The following is a 27461-nucleotide window of genomic DNA, read 5'->3' as shown; positions in this document are numbered from 1 at the left end:
TTCCCAAAATTCTATGTAAAAGCAAAATATTATAGATAAGTAGTGGTAAAAGTGTTGTTTTTTATCCTCCTAATCATTTATAAATCAAGATTTTTTTTTTAGCATTACCTTGATGCACTACTTTGATGACTCACAAAGAAGCTTTTTTTGTTTGTTTGTTTTAGTTGCTGTGTTACAATAATTGCAAGGGACAAGGTAAAACCACTTCTGGCCATAGTTGCTCTTCCTATTGAACAAATATGGCACTATTTCAGTGAAGAATGCTGCAAATGGCATGAACCTAATATTAATACCTATGCTTATTAGGGAATAAATATCAGTTAACTTTTTTTACTTTGCTTATATAGGATGCTTATGTGTTGGTTTAAGCATATCAATACAAATATGTTTGTAATGTTTGAAAGATAAACACTCTTGATAATGAACAGCTACTTTGCTTCCTGTTATTAGGACTTGAAAAATATATGTTGTAATGTAGTTAGCCAATTTTTATATTGTTACCTTGCTTTCTAAATCATATGCCCTGCATACTGCAGTGCATCACTACTGATAATTATAATGTATTTTGTTTTAATATCGTAACATTCCAATTAGCAGAGACTAAAGATTTGATTCATGGATGCTGAGCTCTCATTTCTGATTATCAGAGTAAGTTCAGAACCTTGAAGACAGGGTTTATAATAATCAAGACCAACTGCTGGAGTATGAAGTGTACAACATTCACTCAGGCAAAACTTGGTTTAGAGCCTGGGCTTGGCTGATTTGTGCTTAATGCCACAGAAAAGCCTGGGGTGGATTGGAGGGTGGCACAGTGCCTTTTGCAGTAGCCTATACCCTGGTGTTCAACCTGTCAAGAAACCTCAGCTACTCTGGACGGCAGCTCTCCCCTCAAGAACGGGGACATAAGTAGAATAATCATACTCCAGTAATTCTATAATCCAAGAACAGAAGTTATGTGTAACACACATTACTTTTTCCCTTTCCATACATGTTATTCCGAGTATCATTGATGACCAATCAAATATATGAAAATCTCAGGAGGGCTTACAGCTGCAGAGCCAGAAATTTGCTCTAGAAATGAGTAGAGGAATGGGAAAACAGGAAAAACAGTTTCATTCTTTGTTCATTTAATTTAATTTCATTTTTTTAATTGCCTTTCATTGTTTTTCTTTCTGTCTCTGGCATAATATTCTATTTCCCAACCATTCTTGTGGGGGTAGTTTTAACTCAGTAGCTGGAAAGAAATGCTCTAAATTTCCCTAGTCCACAAGTCTTTTGAATGCCTGTGGTCAAGACCTCACTTCTGTGTTTAAATTTGAAGTCAAAGTCTCAAGTGTTAGGGAACGCTCTGGTATTGTTCTCGAGTGTTGTTTCTGTGCTCGTGTGAAAGGGCATATAGTTAACTGTCATTTATCTTTGGAAAATGTGAAAAACACTACAGTTATACTCTCACATTTGTCCAACCTAACAGAAAAGGATATGCACTCTTCATAGTGGCAAGGGAAAGTGATACATAGTCAGTGTGTGATTAAAATCTAAACTCTTCCCATGATGTATCTGTTGACTAAACATTCCGTCTGTTGATTGAAGTATGGGTAATATGGGACATTACTAATTTTAATGACATTTCGGTGTCTGTAAAATTCCTCTCTGGTTTTATTCTGGACTGTAGTGAAGTAGAAGTTCGTTTTAAACTAACATGCTTCTGTGTGCATGGATGTTCTTCAGACTACAAAAAATCTTCCTGGTGCTTTTAATAAGATACTAATTTCCTTGCCAAGATTTATTAGACACCTAAGTAAGTCTGGCAGGAACATAATTATAAGGAACATATCCTTCTTTTGCAGAATAGCTTGAAGGAGTGCAGGTCATTGCTTTGGAATTCTATCTGTTGACAGTGTTCCCTGAAGAGTGATCTATATTGAATGGATCTGAAAACTTACGGGTACGAGGGAGGGTGAAGCCCAGTCAGCATGTAGTCGTATATCCATCAACTGCATGCTTCCAATGATACCGTATTGTCTCAATGTGAAGATATCGTGATATGATTTCCAACAATTTGATTTGTAACAGTCCTCTAAAATGTCTAGCTGACTTTGTGTTCCCGTTGTTGTTGCTCCTGCTGAGTCTGAAATTAAAAGTTCTGACAAGAAGCAGGGAATAAATCTCTCACTCTCTCCTGCTTTGTCCCCCTTCAGTTTTTGTTTGGACCAGCCATGCTGCTGCTTCACAGTTATTGATACTGGTAGTTGGTAGTACTTTTTCACATTCTGGCAAGCACACTGCATTGAGGTTCTAATTAAAGTACATATTTTATCATTTATTCCCAATCAATTAAGATAGCCATGCATTTCATTTTTTTCAAGCTGGTGCAGTGTTTCTACAGCATAATTCTTTCACTTGTGCTACTACAGTGTATATGAGTATTAACTTTGAAGTACAGGGAAAAATACTAAAGTATCAAAGCTTATAATTTCAGCATTGCTTCATTGCCTTCTTTTTTCTTTCCAAAATTACTGCTTTAATCCTCACGTGAGTTGTTCTCAGTTGCTTAGAATTTTACAGATTGATGTTCTCATCTAACATTGCTTTAATAGTGGGTTTCAAGTGAATTACAGCATTGAACGTAAGTGACACAAGTAATGGGTATTATGATTTCTTAATTCAATGTTGTGGATTTTTTGGGACTACTCTTGTAATGCTGGATGTGTACTTCAACGTGTTTTGTCTTGTGTTACATTGCTTGTCTGGTATTATGAACTCTTCATATATAATGATGTAGAAAAAGGAAACCCTTATGGATATATAAATTCTTAAATTCATCAAATCAAATGGACTGTTTGCAAGTGAGATGAAAGATGCCAGTTTATGTGCAGCTCTATATGGATGTTTCTGTCACAAACAGTTCAATACCAATACCAAGAATTAGAGCAAGTTGCCTGACCAGGGATCTCTGACAACGCCCGGTTGTTTCAGCAGCAAATATTATTGAATGTTCTGTGCCATTATGCATAATGGCAGTTGTAATTATTCTGTTGCAGTTTCTCCTAACGTTATTAGGATTACTGTACCTAAGCCTGGAAGCTTATGTGAATATTCTTTCTATTCCCCAAGCTAAAAGCAAGTAAGTTGCGACCTTCTGGTATTCACTAGTAGCATAACAACTATCAAGTTAATCATTATTTATAGTAAGAGGGCATGCTTTTACCCTGTTACTTACAGAACCTCATGTCCTGTGAGGCTTCATCATATGGCTGGGGATCTCAATTTGCATGCTTTTAGCTTTAGATTAGCTGGTAATTGGAAAGAGCGAATGTTTTGTGACTTCTGCACCATAGTTCTAAATTAAGACCTATGCGTCTCATTTGTAGCAGGCTGTTATGCCAAGAACTTGGGTAAACAAGTTGTAATGCTTCAAGCTCCAGAAAGAAAGAAGCCCCACTATTATTTTATTTCTTATAGAAGTAAAGAGCTCTTGTGAGCCTATCTGTTGACTGCTTTTTCAGAAATTGTATTTTTGTTTTGCTAGATTTGAGATTCTACTAGCAGTAAAAATGTTGAAGAGAACAAGTTGTCTCTTAATCTTTATATTCTTTGCCTTAGAAACATTTACTGAATTATTTGGATGATTTTTTACAGAAGATTGTATTGCTGATATACAGTGAAAGTTGTTGCCTAGTTTTTCTTTCATACCTTCTTTTACCAAAATATTTTTGTATTTGTATGACTACATTTTGAATATGTTAGTGTTACTTTGTGAGAAAGAAAAAAAAAAATTCCACATTCTCATATTTCTCTGAAAACCCAATCTAGTAAGTCAGGCATTGGATATCCATTCTGTAAGTCAAAACTATGAGCGATGTATTGTTTTAAAATGGAAAGCGATATGGCATTACATTTAGAGTCCGTTGAGTTAGGATTATGAAATACCTAACTGTATTTAACCTGTGAAACATTTCCTTTGTTTAAATACAGAATACAGTAGGAGTTGACTAGGGCAATACTATAACTACATGGTGTGTCCTCTGTAAGGTGAAGTTGATACAATTTTCATTGCAAGGACAAGTTTATGAACGTTTGTGCAAATCTTTGCCATGTATTAGCTGTGAAATACATTAGCTTTTGGAACAATGTGTTTAAAATTACCATTTGTCTTGACCTTCTCTTTCTGCCTTTTAAGGTAAATACTTTGAGTATCCCGCAGTTTATTTTGTGGGAGTATACCATATGCATGATTCTCAGTCTTTTGGATTAGCCTTTTTGTCTAATGTTTAATACAGTTGTTAGCTTTTGGACTAAAGAATGCCTTACTTTGGTTACATAAGTACTATTATGAATTGTTTGTGAATTTTTATGTAAAAATACTATTACATTGTTGAAGATGCTTGCTGCAAAATTGGAAAATCATTTTGGAAAATCCTTATTAAAATAATAATAACCCCATATCTGCATCTGGTTTTCATTTTTCTGGCTCTTGCAATGAATAGACTCCACTAAATAAAATAATGATGAATGTAAGGACAGTAAGGACATTAACATTAATTTATGTTAATGTACTTACAGTAATGTCCCTATGCTGTACGGCAAACACTGAAAACCTCTTCTATAAAAATATCAAATTTCAGCAAATATTGCCACTGTCATGTCAATAAATGAGGAGCTGTGTAGACTCAATACTTTGTCAGATTTGGTGCTGCATGGGGCTATCATCATAGAATCGTAGAATATCCCGAGTTGGAAGGGACCCACAAGGATCACCAAGTCCAACTCCTAGCTCCATACAGGTCTGCCCAAAAATTCAGACCATATGACTGAGAGCACAGTCCAAATGCTTCTTAAACTCTGACAGGCTTGGTGCTGTGATTACGTCCCTGGGGAGCCTGTTCCAGTAATTTGCTTTATTAAATATTTCAAATAGCTCTAGAGTCTAAATTAGAGACCATTGCTGGCCAGTGTGAACACAACATAATTCTATTTGCAGAGTCTTAAAAAGCATATTGAAAAATATGCTGCCAACAAACTTTAGTCTGTATTACTGTTAGATACTTTCCGTGTAGCAAAAGAGTTACATGTATTGTAGTAATCCCTAAAACATCAATGAAGACAGTACTAATATTTGTTGCTTCTTTTCTCTGCTGTTTCTGGTGGGTTAACTCAGAACCAGGGTTAATCAGGTACCATAGTTTTGTACTGCAAAACACAAAATAATTATGTATGGTTCTGAATATCTCCTCATACTCTTTGCTAACTACTTGTTCAATTGTTTTTGACTGTTGAGGTTAGTCAATAGACTCATTTCAATGTATATTCCTATGAAAGTTCATGCTTCTTTGGATCCTGTTATGGAAGGCCCATGTTTAGTGGTATATGCTGTAGATGTAGGGTTTTTGTTTTGTTTTTGTTTTCTTTCCTGTGCAAAGAGCATTGAGATTAGTATTGTTGCAAGTATGTATTTCATTTTTGGTGCATTATCCTTGTATAAACAGTAAAATGCCTGCAGAAGGTCTGTAATTTCTGGGAATTGGCATGCTTGATTCTCCTTCGTTTGTAATCTTAAATGATAGGCAGCAAAGGCAAACAAAATTTTTCATGAAGCTCGTCATAAATATGTATCCTATGTAATTTAATTTGCATATAGTAGTGCATTGAAAGATGTGAACTGCTTTTTATCATAACTTTATGACATTTAACATTGCAGTTAGTAAAGAAATATTTTTACTAGAATAAAACAGATGCTTGGTCCTTTTAAAGGAATTGTGTATGGTTTGCTGTTTCTAACGGCTTCAGGATTTGACCCATTGATAGTATGAGAGTTAGTTGGAGGATACACAGAGGCAGTGTAGACTTAAATCTGTTTTTTTCCTCTCCCTAAGCCTTCTTTGAATCCTGGGGGAAGACAAGAATCTGATGTAGTGCTCTTAAACCACTGGAGCATTCGAAATTATGATGTGCAACGTGGGGACATTGTGTCATTGGTGTAAGTAATCTTGCATATATTTCAATATATGTTCATATAAATGTCGAGCTATTTAATATTAATTTATTGAGTATTTTGTATTTTGTCTCTGGCATACTGCAGGTATATGTATGAACAAGGAACATCATTTGCTAGTAATGCATTATTGTTAGTCCTATAATGAGTTTACAAAAGTCAGGAGAAGGTCAAAGTATGTATTATCATTTTTTTACTTGAAAGGAGTGCAGTGTAAAATACTATGTGATTCAGTAGTATCTGTGTACAAAAATTGCCAAGAAAAAAGAGCTGTGATATAAAGAGAAAAAATAGTAAAAAAACATATGGCTAAATGGAGTACACTTTCTAATTTGTTTGGTTATGCATTCATATTTATGAGAAAAATAGTATTTTCTTACAGATTAACTTTTTTTTTTTTTTTTTTTTTTTCCTGGAGAAATCTTCCTACTGAATCAAATTTTAATGTTACAGCAGTTCAACCTTCTTCATAAAGGACAAAAGTACTCCCCCCCAAAAAAAAGTTTTACATTTTCGAGGGGGAGGTCTGTGCATCAAGCCAAAAGGTGGCAGTATTTCGCTGTTGAAAATACTCAAGACTAACGAGACAGAAACTCCATTTCAGCTTTAATGTAAGATAGAAATGGAATGTCAAAATGTGCATAACTGACACAATGATATAATACTTGTAGTACATGCTCGGATAGTTGAAGCTTAGGGTATCTAGTTTTGTAAGTGTGAAATGCACAATATGTAGATTACAGCAGAAGAATTGTCTTTGAAGCTATATTTTCTGGCTTCCTTTTTGTCAGCCATCTCTTCTAATTGTCTCATTTTATTCTACCTCTTCATTGTACATTCTACTTCTTCATTGTAATTCATATAACAGTTTTTACTACCAGCTCTTAGAGCAAACTTTTACCCTCACATAGTGTTTTTTTTTGTTGTTGTTGTTGTTGTTAGAAACCTAAAAAGTATGTTTTTTCTTGTTGTCTGGCATGTAAGATCATCTGTAAATGGTCTATCTATAAATACAAATTTATTCATGTTTGCAACACCATATATTACAGAAAGACTCCAATTTGAAGTCACATAATAACTACTTGCAGAATTTGATTTTACGTATGTATGTGTCCCTCTGCCCAAGTCAGGCTCTAAGAACGGTTTAAAATAGTGGATGTACCCGGTTAATAATTAATTGACTTAACAGACGATCAGCTTGTTTTCCAATCAGAAATCAGAAGGAATAGTTTCATTCTTATACTTCTTCAAGATTTGTGGTACCATCTGAACCATCTGCCTTGATTGCTTTCACTTTGCTCTACGTTCAGACATGATGACTAATATTTTAGATATTGTGGGCGGTTTTATTCTTTCTTTTGTATGTTTTGAAAAGTTCACTTGTTGTTGGAGTTTATGTACATCCATGTGGAAGAAGTCACATTGTATTTGAGTGCTGTACTAAAGTTTTTCTTAAACATTTGGGAAGTACCCTGAGTAACTAGGCTACGGAATTCATAATACACTTTAAGAACAATACAAACAAACGATGCAAAATTAATATATTGAGTAATTTTTGCTAAAAAGTGAGGTATATTTTATGTATCAGTAACAGCTTTTAGCTTCACGATGCAGATTTGTTAGAAGCATCTTTGGCCTGCTAGTTGGGTTTAAAAGCTTACTGTAATGTGGAAGTTCTCACTGCATTGCAAAGACTTCTTCCAGTGAAGGGAGCCTACAAGAAAGCTGGAGAGGGACTGTCAGGGAGTGTGGTGATAGGACAAGGGTCTTTAAACTAAATGAGAGTGGATTTAGGTTAGATATAAGGAAGAAGTTTACTCTGTGGGTGGTGAGGCCCTGGAACAGGTTGCCCAGAGAGGTTGTGGATGCTCCATCCCTGGAGGTGTTCAAGGCCAGATTAGATGGGGCTTTGAGCAACCTGATCTAGTGGGAGGTGTCCCTGCCCATGGCAGGGGGTTGGAATTAGGTGATCTGTGAGGTCCCTTCCAACTCAAACCATTCTATAATTCTGTGACTTGGAGGATGCAGTATCTGGATGTGGTTAGGTACCTGTGTGGGTTGTTTGAAACTTAACCTTTTGTACATGAGGCTTTTATTAACAAGTTTTAAATATATTAAGTGAATATTTTTATCCTTTTCATTTTGATTGTTTACCTATAATTTCTCTAACTCAGTAGTGAATAGATATGCTATGAATATTCAAGAACTTTACGAAGTGGTCTTCATATAGTACATTTGGGAGACTTGGGTGAGACATGAACAGGGAAGGCCAGTTTCCCAGTAATTTGCTGCTGCTTTTCCTGCTTCTGTGAGAAATTCAAATGAGAAGGTGATGGTGTGATGGAAGCAGGCAGATGGAGATGTAAACTTTCTTTCATATCCTACTTGGCTGCTTAACATTTAGGATTTGTTTTATCATTGCCAAGTCATAGTACAAACTAGCAAAGAGGTTGTGGGAGGGTGGTCTTTTGCAGGATAAGAACTGAGGTTGAATATTCCATGTGACAGCTTGACCAGAGCTGTCCAAATTCTTTGCCTTCTTCATACCATCAGAAATGTGTCATTCTGGATGGGTGCTGTTTTTACCACAGATCTTAAAAGGGATTATTTAGATCCTGACTGGCAAAGTCCCGTGTAAATAGATGGCCAAGAGCCAAACCTTGGAGCAAAGAGATGAATTAATCTTGTTGGCTTTGGATGCCCCAAGAGAGCAACAGTCAGCCTGTGATTATGCTTGCAATATTGCTTGCAGATCCAAAAGTTTGTATTTTTGTTATTTGCTGACTTGAATTACAAATGAGCACCCTGTCCCCCAAGCATTTGGTGGAATTTATGTTGGGTTTAAGAATTAAATGAAGACCATCTTTATGGAAACATGTCATGTCTGTCATCCCTGACTTTGCGTCTGAGCTGACCTGATGTAGCTGTAACTGTGCATTACAACCACGGCTGTGCAGTTAGTCACTGTGCATACACACGTGCATATGTGATTTTAGGCATAATATTTAGAATGGCATGAATCCTTAAAATTATAAAATTAGAGTCAGATAAAACAAATGGAGAGAATAAGTTGATGGCAGAGGATGATTTCTTTACTTTCAGTTCAATGTTTTAGAAATAGCTAAATCTTATCCCAGCTTTTAAGAAGCTGTTCTAAGTTAAAATTTTTATGCTTGAATAGCTTGAATCATACTTATTGATACCAGAATTAAGAGAGCTCAATGTTATATGTTACAACTTTTGAACTCGCAATTTTAAATTTATTTGGAAATGAATGTCATCGTCCTTAATTTGATCACTTGCTTCAGTGCTTAATTTTGACATTACTGTATTACTGGGACTTAAATCAAAAATTAAACCAGGATTATTATTCCAGTAAATTAAATAATTTCCATTGTTATGTGTTCCATAATACTGCCTTTCCATCTCTTAAAGAGATGCAAAGAAAGTGTGTTATTTTCTTTGTTTTGACAATGTTTACTTATCTTCACATTTTGCTTGAAGAACATCATGTGGCACATGGGTTTATCTTTAAAAGATAAATGAATGACAATTCATAGCAGACAGACCTTGATCTTTTGGTACTTTTTGTGGTGAAATAGGCATTTATTTTGCAACAGCTGTGCTGAGGTCAATGCCAACAGTTATGATGAACTTTATCAGATATTGCAGAGTGGGTTATAGGATCCTAGCTGGTTTTTCTCCAGGTTTGAGTGTCAACTGCATTGTAGTTGTAGCAGTCTCCATCACAGTGTGGGCTGTACAGCTCAAGCAGGTCTCTGGGCATATACGCTGCAACTGCACTGCATAGTGCTAATGGAGATTGTACTCTTCTATTGTGTATTAATGGACATTTTTGCCGACTTACCTACATGTAACTTGGTTTCTACAGTGTACAAATGCAGGCTGTGGTAAAAAGACGTTGCTAAAGAATGTTTTATAGTTCTAGAATTCTTTTCTCTACCGAAAAATCCCTTATATCCTACTCGCCACTAATCTTGTATACTGAGTATACAAGGTTTTCAGTACAGTAACTCTTCTCCTCTTTTTATTCCAAAATTCCTATCTTAATGTACCAAAAAGGTGTTGCAACATGTATAAAACTGCAAAATTAGTATGTATATGTGGGATTATGTTTTTTAAATGGAAATGACAAGTTCTAAATAAGCTTTTGAAATGAAGACAACAGTATTAACTCAGGTTTAAAACATTTTTTCAGATAAGTAAAAGTTTGGATGTTGTCGAATTCTTTGCTTGGTTAGTAGATTTTTTAACAAAGGAGTAGGTTCAATGATTGTAGTATAAAAAGCATTGTTAGGTTTTGAATGATGAAATTTCAAGGCTGTTAACTATTCACAGGTACTAATTTTAGCTTTTGGAAGCTGTGCTTGTAAAACACAGATACTGTGTTATAGGGGTATCTGTAATAGAGAAAGTACCTTCTGCAAGGTGTGACCAGGAACAGGAACTTTGTAGGTTGCCAGCTGTCCCTCCATTTCTAATTTAGAATGTGTTTTTATGAGTTAAATAGAAATATCTATGCTAATGTAATCTGGGAAATGTTGAGGACCAATGCAGTTTGTTCTGTGTGTTCTGAGTGATAAAGTTTTGAACTATAATAGCTAAATGAAAACAGGCAGTGTATTTAAAAATGTATTTTTAAAGGACAGCAATAATACTAAGGAAAAAAATGTACATTTTTGTCAGCTTCTCATGAGTTCTCAAATAAAAGCATAATTGCTTTAATACAAAACCAATGTTCTACATGAGAGATTTCTTGATGTTTAAAGAAAAACAACTTACATCCTATCTCCTGTTCTGATGATGAATATTAAGTAGCTTCTGTAACAGCTTCCTTTGACTCTAAGATTGTTTTCAGGCCTTTTGGTAAACTACCTTTAAATAACTGCTACATGTTTTTATGTGAGTTTATGTGTATTTGAACTTTGACAAATCCAGTGCAGGTCAACATTCTGGAGGAAAAATCAAAGTACTACATGCAAGATTGTCTCTGCTGTGGTATCCCTCACTGTTAGCTGTTCGGAAATGGAAATTGGAAAAATTAGTTGCCATGATGATTTTATTCGATAGTTCAACAAATTTCAGTCTATTCACACAAATCCAAATAATACACATTTTGAAGGATTGTGGTCCTGTTCATATGATGGAAACAAAAGAATTCTCAAATGGTGTAAAATCAATACATACTCTTCATAAAACATTGCTAATTGGAATTTCATTAATGAGACTAGCCTAGTAAAATAAAAATCAGTAAGAATGTACTTATTGAAGGAACTGCCTTGAATTTGAATCAGTAGCTGTAATTAGAAAAAGACTTAGTACAAAATTCTGATAGATGTAGCATGACTGAATATTTACTGGTTCTCGCATAAATTTTACAAAAGCTTTTTTCTAGCAAAAATATTGAACTGCCTTTAAAGAATACCTCCGCTTGACCTTCTTAAGTCTTCCAATTTCTATTCTATTTTTGTTTGTACTTAGGTCCCTATACCAAGTCATCTATCTTCTGGCAGGCAGGACACTGCAAAAGAGGTTGTGCTGACATAGAAGCTAAATAATCACTTTACTTTCTGGGCCTCAGTGACCTCAGGAAATCTTTTCCTATTCTGTCCCTTTGGCTGGATGAAAAAAAAAAAAAAGTCTTGTCTTTTCCCGATAAAAATCAAATATGTAGTTCTGCTATTATTATCTGTGTTACAGTCTAGATATCATACTATATATGAGTGTGTTAATACTGTTGTTGAAAGCAGGAGTTGTTTTTTATTTATAAAGTAACTAAAATGCATTTTTTAAAGAATGTTTTTAGGTACTATATGTAATCCCAGGATTTTTAATGAAGTGCTTAGGATGAGTTTAAGTAGGCAGTTATTGTAGTACTGTGGAAACTGAGCAGTTGTGGAGTTGTTATAGTTACAGCTATAGTTATTGAATTTAAAGTGTATTGATACAAGTAGGAAGGTTGCAACAATCATTACTGTAGAGAGTGTAGCTAGATTATTTGGGCCAAAAAGTAACAGATATGATTTTACGACTTCATAATTCCTTAGTGGCCAATTTGCAACTATGATAATTAAAAAGAAATATCTTCTGTTTTCTAAAAAGCTAATGATGTGGAACTCAATTAAATGGTTGGGTCTATTTGTGAAAGAGGTGTTAGTTGATAGGGAAGAGTCTTGTATTCTTATAAATGGTGTCAGCGAGAACTTCATTCTGGTTGATTTTGGTTTTGTCAGCCTAATGATAGTACCTTGCTATTGAATGAAGAAAAAAATTGTTGCTTTTTGAGAATATTGCTTACTGTATCCATCAGAATCCTACACTGCAAGTTTACTAAAGCCACTACATTGATTAGTGGGTTAATCTAACGGGACAAAACAAAACTGTTAATGATAAAACATGAAATCATCATTCTATCACAGGAATATATCAGGTAGTATTAAGTATACATAAGGTATTTTATAGGATAATAGTGGATCTAGAACCTTGCCGTAACATCAGTAAATCCTACTCTAAAAGCAAATGTCAAGATATAATAACAGGATCAGTTACCTGGATCATTTTTTTGTTCTAGTTATTTTGCCTTTGAGTAAATTTATGGACATCAGTGTGGTTGTCATAAATTCTGTTTAAAATGTGAATTCCCATTAGGTGGAAAATAGTTTAATCTTAATGACTGCTAATGAGATAGTTCCATCAGTTTTTATCTGAGGTATTGCTATATAGAGGCTGAGTTGAAGAAATAAATCACTATTACTGTGCCTTTTGCTGTTGGCTTGATCATTTTAATTTGCTGCATATTGTATTTGCTTTTCATTTCAAATGCAACATTGAGGGATTTGACAAAGAAATTAAACCCAGATATACTGACTGTGATGTTTGCTTGAATTTACTGTTGAGAAAAGTAACATAAGCTTCCACAAAGGTATACTCTTGTGAAATGAAGGGTAGTTATGATCTTAGCAACCACAGTACCGATTCCATAGCCTCAGCATTAAAGCTGTTCTATACAGCATCACCTGTGTATCTACATTCCTTGTTCCAGGTATTTTGCTCCTTGGCCCATCTCTGTTCACACTGGAATTTCTGAAAGTTATGGCTGTGTAGCACCTCAATCAGATTAGGATGAGAGTAGTAAAAACAAGGTGCATTTGAAGTTTCAACCAAATATATATGTTTCTAAATCTTTGGAAGGCAAGAGAGGTGGGAAGAAAACTGGTTGTGTTGTGATCTTTAAATTGTATGATCAGATAAGTTGTTAGCAGCTAATTAGTAGATAAGGGGGACATATGTTGTGCTGAAGGAGAACTGTTAACAGTAATTTGCAATCTCAAAACAGAATTAATTAATTTATTTGCTCATTTGATTAATTGGTTGCTTTATTTTTACTTTGCTTTTTAGTAATCAGGCTAGTGTTCAGGAGAAAAGGAAAAAGCAAAAGCAAAAACCAAAACACCTCTCTAACAAATGAGAGAGGTGCTACTTTTACTTGCCTCTGTTCAATAGAAGAGGAAGCAGTATAGAATAGGCTTTTCTACTGTTCTTGATCATGGGCAGTTGCAGTATTTTGGAGATACTGGGTATAAGTGGATAGCTGCGTGAAATACTGCAGAAATTACAGCCACCATGTGATTGGCTGGAATGCTGTCTGGTCCCGTAACTGCCTGACTTACAGCGTGATGCCTGACTGCCCTATGAAGGTCATGTTGAGCAAAATGAGCTTGAAAGCTGCCGTGTTTTAGAAAAATGTCACTTTTTCCTTTTGAAATATTTATAATTTAGATGCTAGGAACTTGCTTTGGTTTCAGCAGAATCTGATGATATAAATGCCTTCTGTGTTACAGGTACAGAAAGGTAACTATATATTTTTCCTAAACTTTTTTTTTTTTTTTTTTTTTAACCTTAGAAACTTTGACAACTATGAGAGGAGAGTATTTGATACATTTTTTTACAGTGCATTTCCAATTGCTGAGAAGTAATTGCTGGTTATCTATGATTGGCATTGCTTGTAGGAACCTAGAGCTAAAAAAAGCATTAAAATAATCTGAATACTCATTGTTGGAAGTAGCAGGAAATACAATTATTTCAGCAACTGAGCATTCCAGTGCACGTCCTTGTATAGGCTGTTCATTTAGAGACTTAAGTAAATTCAGACTGAATGTCTTTGGTGGTGTACGATAAAAAATGTCGTGGGTATCTGTATGGTTATCCTTGCACAAAAATATGAAGTGTATTGTTGATGATGTTATGTGTGGATGGATTGTAATATTCAAATGTGTTCTCAGTATAGAATTACAGAATATCCTGAGTTGGAAGGGACCCACAAGGATCAACTTGATGAGTACTGGCTTAAAAATTCAGAGGACTGGTAAACTGTAAATAAACTGGTAGTTTAGGAAAGTAATTTCCTTCCCTTGAAAGTAAAGGTCTTGTGGGGAAGGTAATGGACCAACCATGATTCCTAAAGATGTGTATCAAATACTTAAACTTAGGTTCCACTGAACTAATGAAATGCTGAGGGCTAAATTGATGAAACACCAGACTCAACTTAAAAGAACCTTCTGGTTGGATTAAATCTTAGCTTTTGTACAGCTTAACTTGAATTTGGAAGGATTCAAAAGTAATACAAATTTTAGGTCTTAAAGATGTTGTATCAACTTCTGTTATGAACAAATTCTATTCTTGGAGGGGAAGAAATGAAAAAATCTTTCTGTAGAACAACTCCAAAGATCAGCTTTTCCTTTCTTTTCCATATGAAACCATTCTGTTTCAAAGGTGTCCAGTTCCTTAACATCAGGACTTTAATACTCTGTTGCTAAATTGTTGCCTGCAGTAGTGTGAAAGCATTAACAAAGATGTGTACATAAGACATTATAATGTGATTCAGCAACGCTTGAAGCCTAGAATGCAGTAAGTTCTCTTCAGCAATGAAACTTGATTTTTTTTTTGAGAAAATAGAGGGACTGATGTCCTCTATATAAACTACTAAATTAATTAAATTGTTTCTATAGCTTTTTGAGTGTACAAAAAGAAATCTAAATATATTTTACCCCTTCATGCAGTTAGGGCAGCTTTTCTTTTGTGTACAATCTGGGAATTACTGAACTGATATTTTATTATACAGGATATTTCATAGTATTTGTTCTTGGACAAATTATAGTTTAAATACTGCCACAGCTGTCTTCATATCTTTTAGTAATAACTTCCCCTAAGCCAGTTGCGTTATGAGCAACCATAAATATTAAGTGCAGAACGCTACTTCTAGGAATCTTTCAACGCACTGTACATATGCTGACAAAGTGGGTTCTGCATACCCATCAAAAATATTTATTTCCAATCTAATTGGTGAAGTTGGAAGAAAAACCATGGGTCTTGACCTGTGCTGAGTATATTGTGGACATGAATATTTTTGCATATAATAATCAGAGTCTTGGCCTTGTTTTCTGTTTTCTTTCTTTCTCCCTCTCTCTCTCTCTCTCTCTTTTTTTTTTTTTTTTTTTTTTAACAGCCTGTTAGCAAAGGCAAAAACAAGGGAATGGCAAATTATCAGCTTTAAAATGATAATTAACCTTATCATCACTGTATTTTCTAGGGAAATTATATTAGGCTGCATTCATGAATGTAACATTAGTCTTTTATGTGCAATCAGCTGCTCCTGGAAAGTGCAGTTGAACAAAATTTAGCCTTAAATACATACATATATATTTGTTGTGTTAAGAGGGGACCTTATTGCAGTTGTCAGCTGTGTTGTTGATTAGTTGCAGCGAAATGGAGTCAAACTCATCTCTCATCACGTTTCTGTGCACCTCTGAGAAAATGGCTACAGTTTTAACAAGGAAAATCTGACCAGATATAAGACAAATATTGCACAATTATAATGGCTAAGTCATTCTCCAGAGAGACTGTGAAATCTCTCTCCTTGGAGACAATCAAAACTTGATGAGCCTCAACCTCAGCAACCTGACCTACCTTTGAAGTTGAGTCTGTTTGGGCCAGGTGGTTGAAGTGGATGACTCCCAGAGGTTGCTTTGAACCTGAATTATTCCGTTTCTCTACATCAAATGGAATTTCAGCAATTGAACTTTTAAGATATGAGACAATTACTGAACCCTTCAAAGTTAGAAGTCAGCAGTACCAGTTAGTGTTTAGATTATTCATTATGTTGGTTTTAATTGGTTTTATAATGCAGAAGTGCAGTTTCTAAAAACCTCTTCTGTAGCTGTGGCTGTGATATTTGTCTTACAGTAGCATCTAGAAGACCCAGTCGTGCATAGGAAGCCCATTGTGTTAATAGGTGAAGGCACAGAAAATGGTAAGATTTCATTTGGTTTGATAACTAGACTGTAAATTTAATAAAGAAACAATGAGCAGGCAGATGCATATAATGAAACAATCAGTGTGGTGGGCGGCAATCTGCATGCAGACAGCTAAATGTTGGGTCATGTTTAACATACTATAGTAAAGGAAACTCCTCTGCAAATGTGTGTGGAGAGCAGTTCCCAAGTGAGAAGAGGAGCCTGGAAAAGTACACAAGTAATTGTTTGCTCACTTGTTAAATTTTCAATTAAGTCTGACTGGATTCATTCGTAAGAGGCAGGGTCAACATTTTGACTGTAAATCGGGGAGAAATATGTCAGGAATAAAATATAAAAGACACCTAAAATGAAGGCAAACAATTTAATATGATAGAAAAATGAAAGCAGTTCAGTTGCAAAGAGGGGTTACTTGAAAAATTTAGGATCATGGCTGTAATTTAATGACTTGATGCAGGAAGAATCTACAAGAATCTTTTTCACTTATCTCATAAATAGAACTTGAATTGATTTGAACTTGACCTATCTCCTCTGCCAATATGCAGCAGAATAGATATAGTCTGCTACATTTTAGCCATTCCACTTATATTCTCCCTGGTACTGTAGATATCTTCTTTTATAGCTACCTTTATAAAATGTAAAAACATAACATATGAAAGCTCTTTTTTAATTTTTTTCTGTATCCATAATATGGATTAGATGGGGAAAAATATGGATATTCAAAAATATTCAATATTCAAAAATATTGAATAGTAAGTTGATTTCCCCAAGCCTGTCTAAAAACAAACAAATAACAAACCCAGGAGATGATTAAGGTTTCCAGTGAACACCTTTCTCATATACCTTCAAATACAGATCACTAAAAAAGAGGTACCTATTGAACATACTCCTCGTGTTATGTGTTGTTTCATATGTCTGCTTTAAGGGATGAATTAGTGGCATTCTTAGAACAATAACTTTGATGTTTCAATAACTAGGGCAACTATAATGAGAGAAGTGTGGTCTTGCCATATAAAAGGAAGTATATTGTCAAGCAAGCAAAAGATAATAGCATCCTGTACACCCAGAAGGCCTGCTATGATGTTTGTGTCTGCGTAAGATCCCCTTTGCCCTCAGAACAGTCTATTTTTAAACTAGTGCTGAGTTTGACCTTAGGAAGGAGATACTGTTGGAAGATATTGAAATGCGTGATCATGCACAGTGTGTTCTTCAGTCCTATAGGACACCGATAGTAGTAATTTTTCTACAGCAGATTTGTATTAGTTTGCAATTTCCTGGAGTTCAAAGGCTTATCTGTTTAACATTAAAAGGGAAACCTTAATTACAAATTATATTCCATATCCTTAATCAAATAATAACTTAGCTGACTGCATGAGGCAGACTCAGTTTCATTGTTCTGGACGGTTTAGGAAGGGATGGTTTCAGATCCCTGATTAATATAGGTAGAGTGTCCATAGAATGTGAATTGCTGATGTGGTTGAAACTACATTTTCTTTGCTGTAAGCTGAAATTTCTCTCTAAGTTCAGTGAAAACCGGATTGTTCTAGGTCGGTATGACCATTGCTTCACAGGAACAGCATACATACCTTTAGGAGTTGAAGGGGGATATTGGTGTGTATTTACTGAAACATATTTAAAATACCTTGCAAAGCCAGAATTTGTAGGAACAATAATCTTTCATGGGCCTCTTGTGGCCTTCTAAGATAATGCTTGACCTTTACATTTTCCCATGATATCTGGACTGTAATATTGAGCACTAGCTAGATTTTTAAATAAATTGACTTAATGTTTGTCACCCTTACTGCATGAAGCCTTATGCTTGCGTGTTGTGAGACACTGCTTCTTGTGCATCAGCAGGACTCTGGTGCTAACTGCAGCTTAACTGAGGAAGAGGGCACTGCATTCCATATGTTTTAAAACTGATGATGAGAAGGTATGGTGTTAGGAGGAGTCTTTACTGGGAGAAATCTTTGAAAATTATAAGTAACATTAAATTAAACCTGATTTAGCAAAACAAATGACCTCTGAATGTCCAAGCATGAATTTAGCAGAAAAAAACACATCTATCAATATCTGAAACTCTGTCTTCATGCTTCTTACTTCTGATAATTAAAACAGCTAAGCACTTTCATACAGAATCTTTATTCCTCTTTGTCTTTCTTTTCATGCTTCCTTTTTGAGACATTGTCTCAGTGGTCATCTTTGTGAGAATTTTGAGTAACTGGTCTTCCAGATTTAATCTTCTGGATGGTTGTCATTTTCTAATCCCATGATTAGAAATTGACAACTGATGTTGAAGAATTTGCATAAAGTAAGTTGAGGTTTATGTAAGTACTTAGTGCGGTAGTTGGTGCTGTGTTGTGTTGCCTGGATGACTGTGGTCTGCTCTAAGTTGCCTACTTTTCTGAAGTCTGCGCTTATTGTTCCAGCTGTCTCATTCCAAATACGTTTTCCAATTTTCTCCTTTATAACACTTAGCATTTTTATTTGTTTTTATGCATGTTTTAATCAGCTTTTATGTGTACTTATTGATCAGGTATAACATAGCATCTCTCGCTAGTCCATATGTGAATGAGTTGATATATTTGAAAACACTTAGATCTCTTAAAGACTCCTTTAACAGTTGTATTTAGGATTTCTGTGATGTTATAACTATATGCAAGGCAACTCAGCAGGGTATTTCAGTTCACAGGATTTGCTAATGCAGCAGCAGTTAACCACCAAGGGAAATTTAAATTTCAAGGGACACTTCATGTCCTGATTTGTAAAAGCTCTCCTGTGCTGTTCCAGAAATTTCTGCTAGCACCTATGTTTAGCTGTACCGTGAGGCTTGTTTCAGCTGCTATATACTGTTTCCTAAAGCTCATGAAGTATTATATTGCAGCAACAAGTATGTTCTCTACGTGGTAGTGTCAGGGCTAGCAAACGTGTCAGCCCCTGGTGTTCAGACATGTGCAGAGCATTTAGTCTTATTAGCACAAAGCATTACTCCAGGCTAGAAATAATCCATTTTGGTATCTAATCTACCAGTTATACTCTTACTTTATGATATGTTAACACTAATGTCACTGATACTGGAATGGGCTCAGAAAAGGTACTAATATTTTTCTCTCTCTCTCATATTTGCAGTCGACAAAGTGAACAAATAAACCAGATCAATACTGTTCTTTTCATAAGGTTCATGTCATGAGATTTCATTAAAAAAAAAAAACAACACACACACACATGAACCTTGAACACAATGACAATTTTATGATTCCTATATTTATAAATTCCTGATAGTTCTCCCATGTGCTTTCTAAGAATAAGGTGAGTTTGGAAATTGCTGTGTAAGTTTAATCCAAGAACAAAGATCAACAAATGTATGAATAACTGATATTCAGTGACCTTTAACTTTGGAAGTAAACGAGGAATTTGTGAACTGTAACAGCAAAAATATTAATGGGTGTTAATTAGTGAGATTTGCTTAAAAAATAAAAGTATTAGTCATACTCTTGCTGACAAATAAGAGGCTTGCATACTGATTTAATAGTGCACATTATATGTATGTAATAGTTGTAGTCTATTTTCATATTGTGTAATCTATTTGTGAAATATTCATTATGGGCAAACAGAGGTCATACTTTGGAACAGCTGGCATTCAGTAGCAGGATGAATGAAAGACATCGCTCACGTCCACAATGGAAGTTAGTAAAAGTGTATATTGTTTTTGAAAGTTGGTAATTTTCTCTTTCCCTTGTGTGACTTGAAACAGAACTGATGTTTGGTGCTGTTGAGAATCCAGACTGTGAAAGGATTTGGAATCCCTGTTGTCATAATTCCTTGAGTGTATGAAGCTCGTGTTGCCTGGGAGAAGAGAGACTGTAATCCCCTCCTTGCTCTTCCAATTTACAGCCCAGAAGATTACTCCTCAACTTTTTATCCTTAGGGTCAAAATTTACTATATTTTAAAGCAGTTCAGAAAATCAAACTTCCAGTAAAACGGAATATGTTAAATTCATTTATTTTACAGTTTATAAAAAATTTGAAACATAAGATGGGTATTTACACTTTTTGTTCTATATTTGATATACAATTTTTAGATCCTAGAATGACAGTGTTTTATTAGAAAATAACATCCCTGGTTTTCTGTTGTATTGAAGGTGCATGCAGCCCTAAAGGGCTTCCACCCAGAATGGCAAACTGCTGGTCAGATATGGAATTACTCGGTTTCTTAGTAACGAGCAGGAAATATAGATGAGGGATGTTTCAATTTAGGGTCCATTTAAAACAAAATTAATTCTGACATGTATTTACAGGCAAATGAGATTTCTATTTAAAGCTTTCTGTCTATCTTAGGATTGTTATATTCAGGAGGATACTAATAAGCTGAAGCAAACCTGCAGCACAGCAACAAACGTGATTATGAGATCATATAGAAGGGTGCTCTAGAAGCATATATTTAAGGTTTTGTCTGTAGGTCATGGTTTCTGATGATCGGATTGTGTCTGGGTCTAAGGTCCTGCCCAAGCCACAGTTGTTGTGCTATGGGACGATTTTCAACTCTCCACTCCATTTGAGCGGATAAACCTTGGGATGTCAGTCACACTACTTTCAACCTGTCCTAATAACAAATCCAGAAACCTGAGAGAGAAAACAAGGAAGATGGGAACAGACCTGTGGTGGAGAACAAAGGTACATGATTGACACCCTGTGAGATGCTTCTGTTTCTGTTGTTCCCAGTGGAATTTTGATGAAGAAGCTCTAGTGAATTGAGATTCTAGAGAAGGAATTGTGACATCTTCATTTTGCTTCTGATTTTCTTTATTTTTTTTATTTTATTTTTTTGTCTATGCAGACCTCCTTAAATAAATAAGTTACATTGATACTTTAATTCAGTGCTTGCAACAGACTAGTTCATCTGTTAGTTTGGTTCATAAACAAATCTGTCTCTTTTCTTTGTGGCATATTTTTACTTTTTTTTTCTTTTTTTCATTTTATAAATCTCTAATTAAGCATTAAGGATGAAGCCTCTAGGCTATTATTTTATTCTTCTTTATATTTTGTCATGCCTAAGGATGCTGCTTTTGGACAAGAGTTTCATTGTTCAAGAAGCTCCACACAGATTTGTTTGTTGCCTCAAGGACAGGGGTTCTGCATTAGACTTCCTTCAATCATCTTTATTGTTTTCATAGATACTGTAAATCAAGACTCACCAGAATTTCTCTGTAGTCAATGGAGAAAAATGAGTACTTCCAAAAATTAGGTTTTATTAATTATCCTTAGACATTTTACATTAAATAATGGGCCAAATAAATGTAATGGATTTTAATTTAGAGTAAAAACATTGTTCTATATGGATTTTCCACTGCTGTTCCTAAGCTAGATGCCCTAATAGTATTGAAATTACTTGATTTTTTTTTTTTTCCACCAAACAATTGTATGGAACACTGTATAGAACTTGGAGCCTCTTTTTGAGCTTATAATAGTAGCTGAGTACACCAACAAGGGTCTTAAATGTTGCAGTAAATTTTAATCCTATGAGTTACACTTGCTGCTAATTAACTGGTATTGGGGGTCTTCCTTATTTTTCTTGTATTTGCATCAATATTTTTTTTCTTCCATTCTCACTGGCAGTTAAACCACACAGAAGGGAAAAAAAAGTCATAATTTAATGGATGACCCCTTGGATCACAGATGCTGACAAAATGAAGCCTGAAAATTTTAAATTGGCTGGCTGCTGTTATCCTAGCAGAGCCCATTAAAGTCACACAAGAGAGCATAACTTATTATGTAGCTAAACTGTGACTTTTTCATGGTTTCTTTGTAAACATGACAAAATTTATGGATGGCATTAGTGATACTAAGTTGACAGAATTAAAACCACTGTTTATTGATACAGTTCAGTAACTTGATTTAATTAGATTCTCACCGCATTGATCTAAGAGGATTTTCAAGCAGTGTTTTATGACAACGGTTTAAAGGAGAATGCTGAAGTTGTCACAGGGATGATGAATTAAAATAAATATTTTCATTTAAATATATATATACTTAGTGTTTAGGCTTTTGAACTTTTCCACAGATATTTGGCCACAGGGCAGGCACAAACTCCATCCTTAAATAATAGTGTACTGCATTAACACTGGGTGTGTTAGTATGGCAGAGATTCAGCTCTACTTAAATAGACACATTAGCAGTTGCATGTCAAAATTCAGGCTCCATTGATGGGATTGACTGTAATGGGAACTTCAGACCCTTAGTTCCTTTATTGATACCCACATTTAATGTGCTTTATGGAACCAATTACAGAAGTGAGTGGGGTTATTAGGATAATCAATTAACTCTGAATCTGTTGGAGCAGATAATACCTTTTAATTTCTTGGTGTTTCTTTCCTATGCCTGTCTTTCCTTTAGGCTACCTGTCTCTGTTAATAAGCAACCTGGTTGTAAAACCGCTAAGCATTGTTTTATACCTTTTTCTATTTCATAAGCTTTATTGAAAATAACAGGCAATGCTGGTCTCTGGTCTTCTAAGCAAAAGCTTTTAGACATGAAAGCATAAGAAATGATAAATTGAAGGTTAATTGAGGCAAGAAACATGAAAAACCTTCATGAAATTACTGATATGTATTTATGAAGATTTATAGAGACGCCTCATGGATTTGCGTAAGGCTTTTGTTCCATTAAATATAGTAAAGGGTTGTAAGGGGTTGGTGTTGTATTCAGCTTAAAGCTACTTGACAGAGATTTTGCTGCTGTGCATTAAAGTTAGTGTAAACAGTAATGGTTTAGGGAGAGCAGCAAGGTGTATTGAAGAAAATGGTAGTCTTTAAACTTAAGTAAATCTGGTTTTGTACTGCTTGTCATACAGCTTGCTCCTTCTTCACAGTTACTGGTTTAGCCTTAGAAATACACAAGCTTTCAAGTATTTTCACTACTCTTACTGCTGAATGGATGTCATCACAATAATGAATACTGTTGTATAATAGGAACAAAGATTTTGTTTTACTAAATATACCAAACTGACCAACACTAACATACTCGCTTGGTTGCTTTCTAGTTCAGTTATAAAAATAGCCCAGCAGAGCTTCTTTCTGTTAAAGGATTATTCTAGGGAACATTTGCTTTACCAAGAATAAAATATATTCTGTGTTACTATATTTGACAGAACAGACGATGTGCAGTATTCTTATCCTGTATTTACAATGAAGTGATGCTCTTTCTATGTTACTAGAATTCAGATATTATTTTTTTAGAATGGTCTCAAAAACCCTTCCTTAAGGAATTTCATGGTACATTTAAAAATATATTTTCTTTTTATAGTGTTCTTCATACTAAAATAAATACAAAATCTCTAAGGCATGATGGAAGATATATGGGAAGAGTTTCTACTCTAAAGAAAAGCAGTGCAGTTTGAACAGATTATACAGTAAAAGAGGACTAATCTAAGAAAACGCAGCTATAATATTGCTGAATCTTTTCACTTTGAGGCATTCTGCAGAATGCTGATGTAGCCAATAAAAGGGCACATTCATCAAAATGTGTAATTTAATTTTAAAAATAAAACACTTCAGTTTAAGCATACAGTACTCAGATTTCACATGAAGGTGAAGAAACCCCTTAGGCCATTTAAAATTTATGAGGAGTCTTGTGATTTCATTCATTATGTTGACAATATGCACAGCTTCTTTCGAAAATGGATTGGACCAAAAAAGGTGAACAGACGTGGTCGTAATAGCTCTTCCCATAGTGTGTGCTGAATTATGAGAGTTACTTCTGATTATACGTTACCCAGGAGGACTGTTTAATGTGCTTGGTTATATAGATCTGCAAATTTTTAGCTGTGGGCTGGTATCCATATTGAGCCATAAATTTACGGTTGATGTATTGCTTTCTAGGCAGACAACTCATACTTTGATAGAATTAAAGGCAAGAATTGATTTCCTGCTAAATAAGACACATTTCAGTTTAAAGTCTAATAAATGGAAACTGGAATCTCTATATGCAAACGGATATATTGTAAATGTTGATATACAAAATGTGTTTTTTTAGTTACAGATTTGCATATAGATATGGAAAGATACCTTTCTGAATGGAAAAAAAAGTATCTTTAATCCTTTCTGCTAGTTGGAGTTCAGTTGTCAGGAATGTATCTACAATATTTTTGACTGCCTTGGCTATATCTCTGTTCTGGTAATATAACATACTATCAAGGTATACTTTGGTGGTTTTAGCTTGTGTTAAGACTAAAGTGAATATTGCATGAGTTAGCAGACTCCTGTGCTCATAAGTATCATAAAAGATTAAAAAACAAACAAAAAAAAAACCCACAACACACCTTTATGGAAAAGCAAATCAAGCAGTGGTTGTTTATCAGCTATGTGCCACAAAGGGTCTTTATGAAATTTGGAAGGAGGCTGGTTCACTAAGACTCAGAGCAACGTCTTCTACAAACTAAAGCAGTTTCTCCTAATCAGCAGGTAAGCAGCCAAGCAAGTCTGCTTAATTTCACTGCGAAAACCAGCTGCTGTTGTAGCATTTTCATGATACTTGTACAACAAGTAAAGGAGGAAAGAAGCAATCTGTGCTGACAGAATAAGGAAAACTTCGCAGTGTGTTTTCAACTTAATTTATATTTGGAGTTACAACCTGGTTCAGAATTTTAAAATGTACTCTCTCCCCTTTGCCTCTCTCTCTCTTTTCCCTCTTTTCCCCATGCATTCTTATTTTTTTCCTCTCTTCTTTCTATGTGTTACTTCTGCACTGAAGAATGTGCTGTGTAAAGTTTAATGAACTAGGATAATTCCTCATCTAAGAGAGTTTTATCCTGGAGGATTTCAGGTCCTATTTTTTCCTTTAGAACCATTTACTATAAACTTTTTTCAGTTGACATGTGAAGTAATGTGTATCCTTTTCGTCTATAAAGGAAATATTTTTTCTGTAAATATTATTTTTCAAGTGTAGTCTCATTTAGCATCAAAGCTGTGTTGCTGTCTGGAAGGAACACCATCTAGTTTTTGTTGTACATGTGAAATTTTCATTTAATTGCTCTGCTACTATGTACATATGTAACTGAAATTGTGTAGCAATTAGCAATTTCTAAAACAAAGGAAGCTGTTGACAACTTATAATGATGTAGCTTCTGGGTTAAAGCTGTGTGCCCAACAGTCTCCTCCTTGGTAGCTTTCAGAATTATTCAGCATACCTGTGGTTGCAGAACTCAACTAAAGGATGAGGATTTTGTTGTTGTTGAGGATGTTCTAGGATGTTGTTGGAAATACATGTACATATCTTTGTATATATATCATGAATTTTCTGAAGTAGTAACTCCTGAAGAAATAACCTTTTTTTCTTCTGAAAAATGGTGCTTTTTTTACATTTTACTGTAGAAATTGTAGTGTTTTACAGAAATTGGGAAGATGAGGTACGTGCCCCAGGAAACTCATCAAATTCACCAAAGAATTCGGTTTGGGTGATAGAAGCATATGTTGCATACTTCAGGTATTCAGGTAACACAAACCTGAAACCTGGGTCCATGCACATGCTCTTCTGGTCCTATCCATACTTTCCTGACTTTCCTGTGCATTTTTCTTGCCACACCATCTGTGTTGCTATGTATGATGGATCTGTTAGCTCAGGTTCACGAACCAGTGGTTGACAGGAGTATTTATAAGGCAGGACAGACATTATTATGCTGTTGCTCAAATATACTTCTAAGCAACAGTCAAAAGAACCGTACTTGTGAATGTGGTCCCATTAGCTCTTTGATCATGTGACACTGATGCGACACACAAAGATGATGACAATGAAATGAAATGTGACACTTTGACTCAGATGTCTGGTATTATTCTGTGACCCAGGATTTAGGATGTCCCCAAGAATTTGAGCATTGAGAAGGAAGGAAGATTCAGCTTTCATCCTTCTGCTCGGATGACTACGTAGGAAGGTTTTTTATACCTGGAAGGGACATATTTCATATTGGGAAACAATTGCAGGTATAGAAGTTCCTAGTACCAAATGTCATATACAGTAACCTCACACATGCACAATCCTTCATTTCTGTAGGGAAAAAATACTGATGATGATCAACTAATCGAATTAAAAATAGAGAAACAAAACAGAACCGAAGAATTAACTCTGTTGGAAGAGGGCATCCTGGTTACCAAGAAGTAAGGTGATGCTACTGTTTTCCTACTTTTAGGCAAACTACCTTTCAAAACTGTCAAGGAGTTCCTAAATTTTAGTTCTTTCTCAGCTCTCCATTTCCTTAAGTGAGGTCGTGTCAAGACAACCAAGCCTAGGTTCAATGAGATGGCCAGTGGAAGAACAGGTTGCAGTTTTTAGTCTTACTTGCATGCTATAAGTACTGAGATACTACGCTACTCTCCAGGAAAAAAAAAAAAAAAAGATGGAGTTTTTCTGGAGGTTCTCATACCCTTTAACTCATATTGATGCATTTCATCCCAATTTATCCTTCTCTTCTAGAGGTGGAAGTGGTAGAAAGTATCACACTATTTTTTTTGGAAAAGTGTTTTAAAATAAAGGGTTGATACAAACTTGACGTATTAGACATTAGGAAGGAATTTTTCAATTGGAGAGTGGTGAGGCACTGGCACAGGCTGCCCAGAGAAGCTGTGGGTGCCCCATCCCTGGAGGTGTTCAAGGCCAGGCTGGATGGGGTTTGGGCAACCTGGTCTGGTGGGAGGTGTCCCTGCCCATGGCAGGGGCGTACGAACGGGGTGGGCTTTATGATCTCTTTCAGCTCGAACCATTCTTTGATTCTGTATCAATGCAAGTTCTTACTTTTGTATTCCTCTCTACTGGTATTAACTCACAAACATTAAAAGCTTTATTTTTATTTTTATTTTTATTTTTATTTTTATTTTTATTTTTATTTTTATTTTTATTTTTTTTTTAATTACATATATTATCTCTTTGTTCATCATGACACTGGAAAAGCAACACTTATCTAGTTCTGTTTTAGCCATCTTAATTTGGAGTCATAAGCCTTAACACTAGTTCTTTATTCTAAGCTCTAAATTTTAGCTTCTTTTATATCAATGCTTTGATATAAGTGTTGTTGTTTTTTTTTCTAGGTATGGTTTTAAAGTGGTTTCAGAAATAACATTTATCAGAGATTGTCTGAATCCCACTCTAAA

The 27461-nt window shown here is 35.0% G+C and overlaps 1 protein-coding gene across 1 annotated transcript in view; it reads left to right on the top strand.

The window, feature by feature from the left end:
* Positions 1-27461, top strand: part of IMMP2L (inner mitochondrial membrane peptidase subunit 2) — a 465163-nt gene that overhangs the window by 17673 nt on the left and 420029 nt on the right. The window contains exon 3 of the mRNA XM_084295020.1: positions 5874-5977. Within this exon, the coding sequence (XP_084151146.1) occupies positions 5874-5977 (104 nt within the window). The remainder of the gene's footprint in view (positions 1-5873; positions 5978-27461) is intronic.

This window comes from Netta rufina (assembly GCF_964035555.1).
Source record: "Netta rufina genome assembly, chromosome: 1".
Lineage (NCBI taxonomy): Eukaryota > Metazoa > Chordata > Aves > Anseriformes > Anatidae > Netta > Netta rufina.
This window is presented reverse-complemented; position numbering and strand designations above follow the sequence as displayed.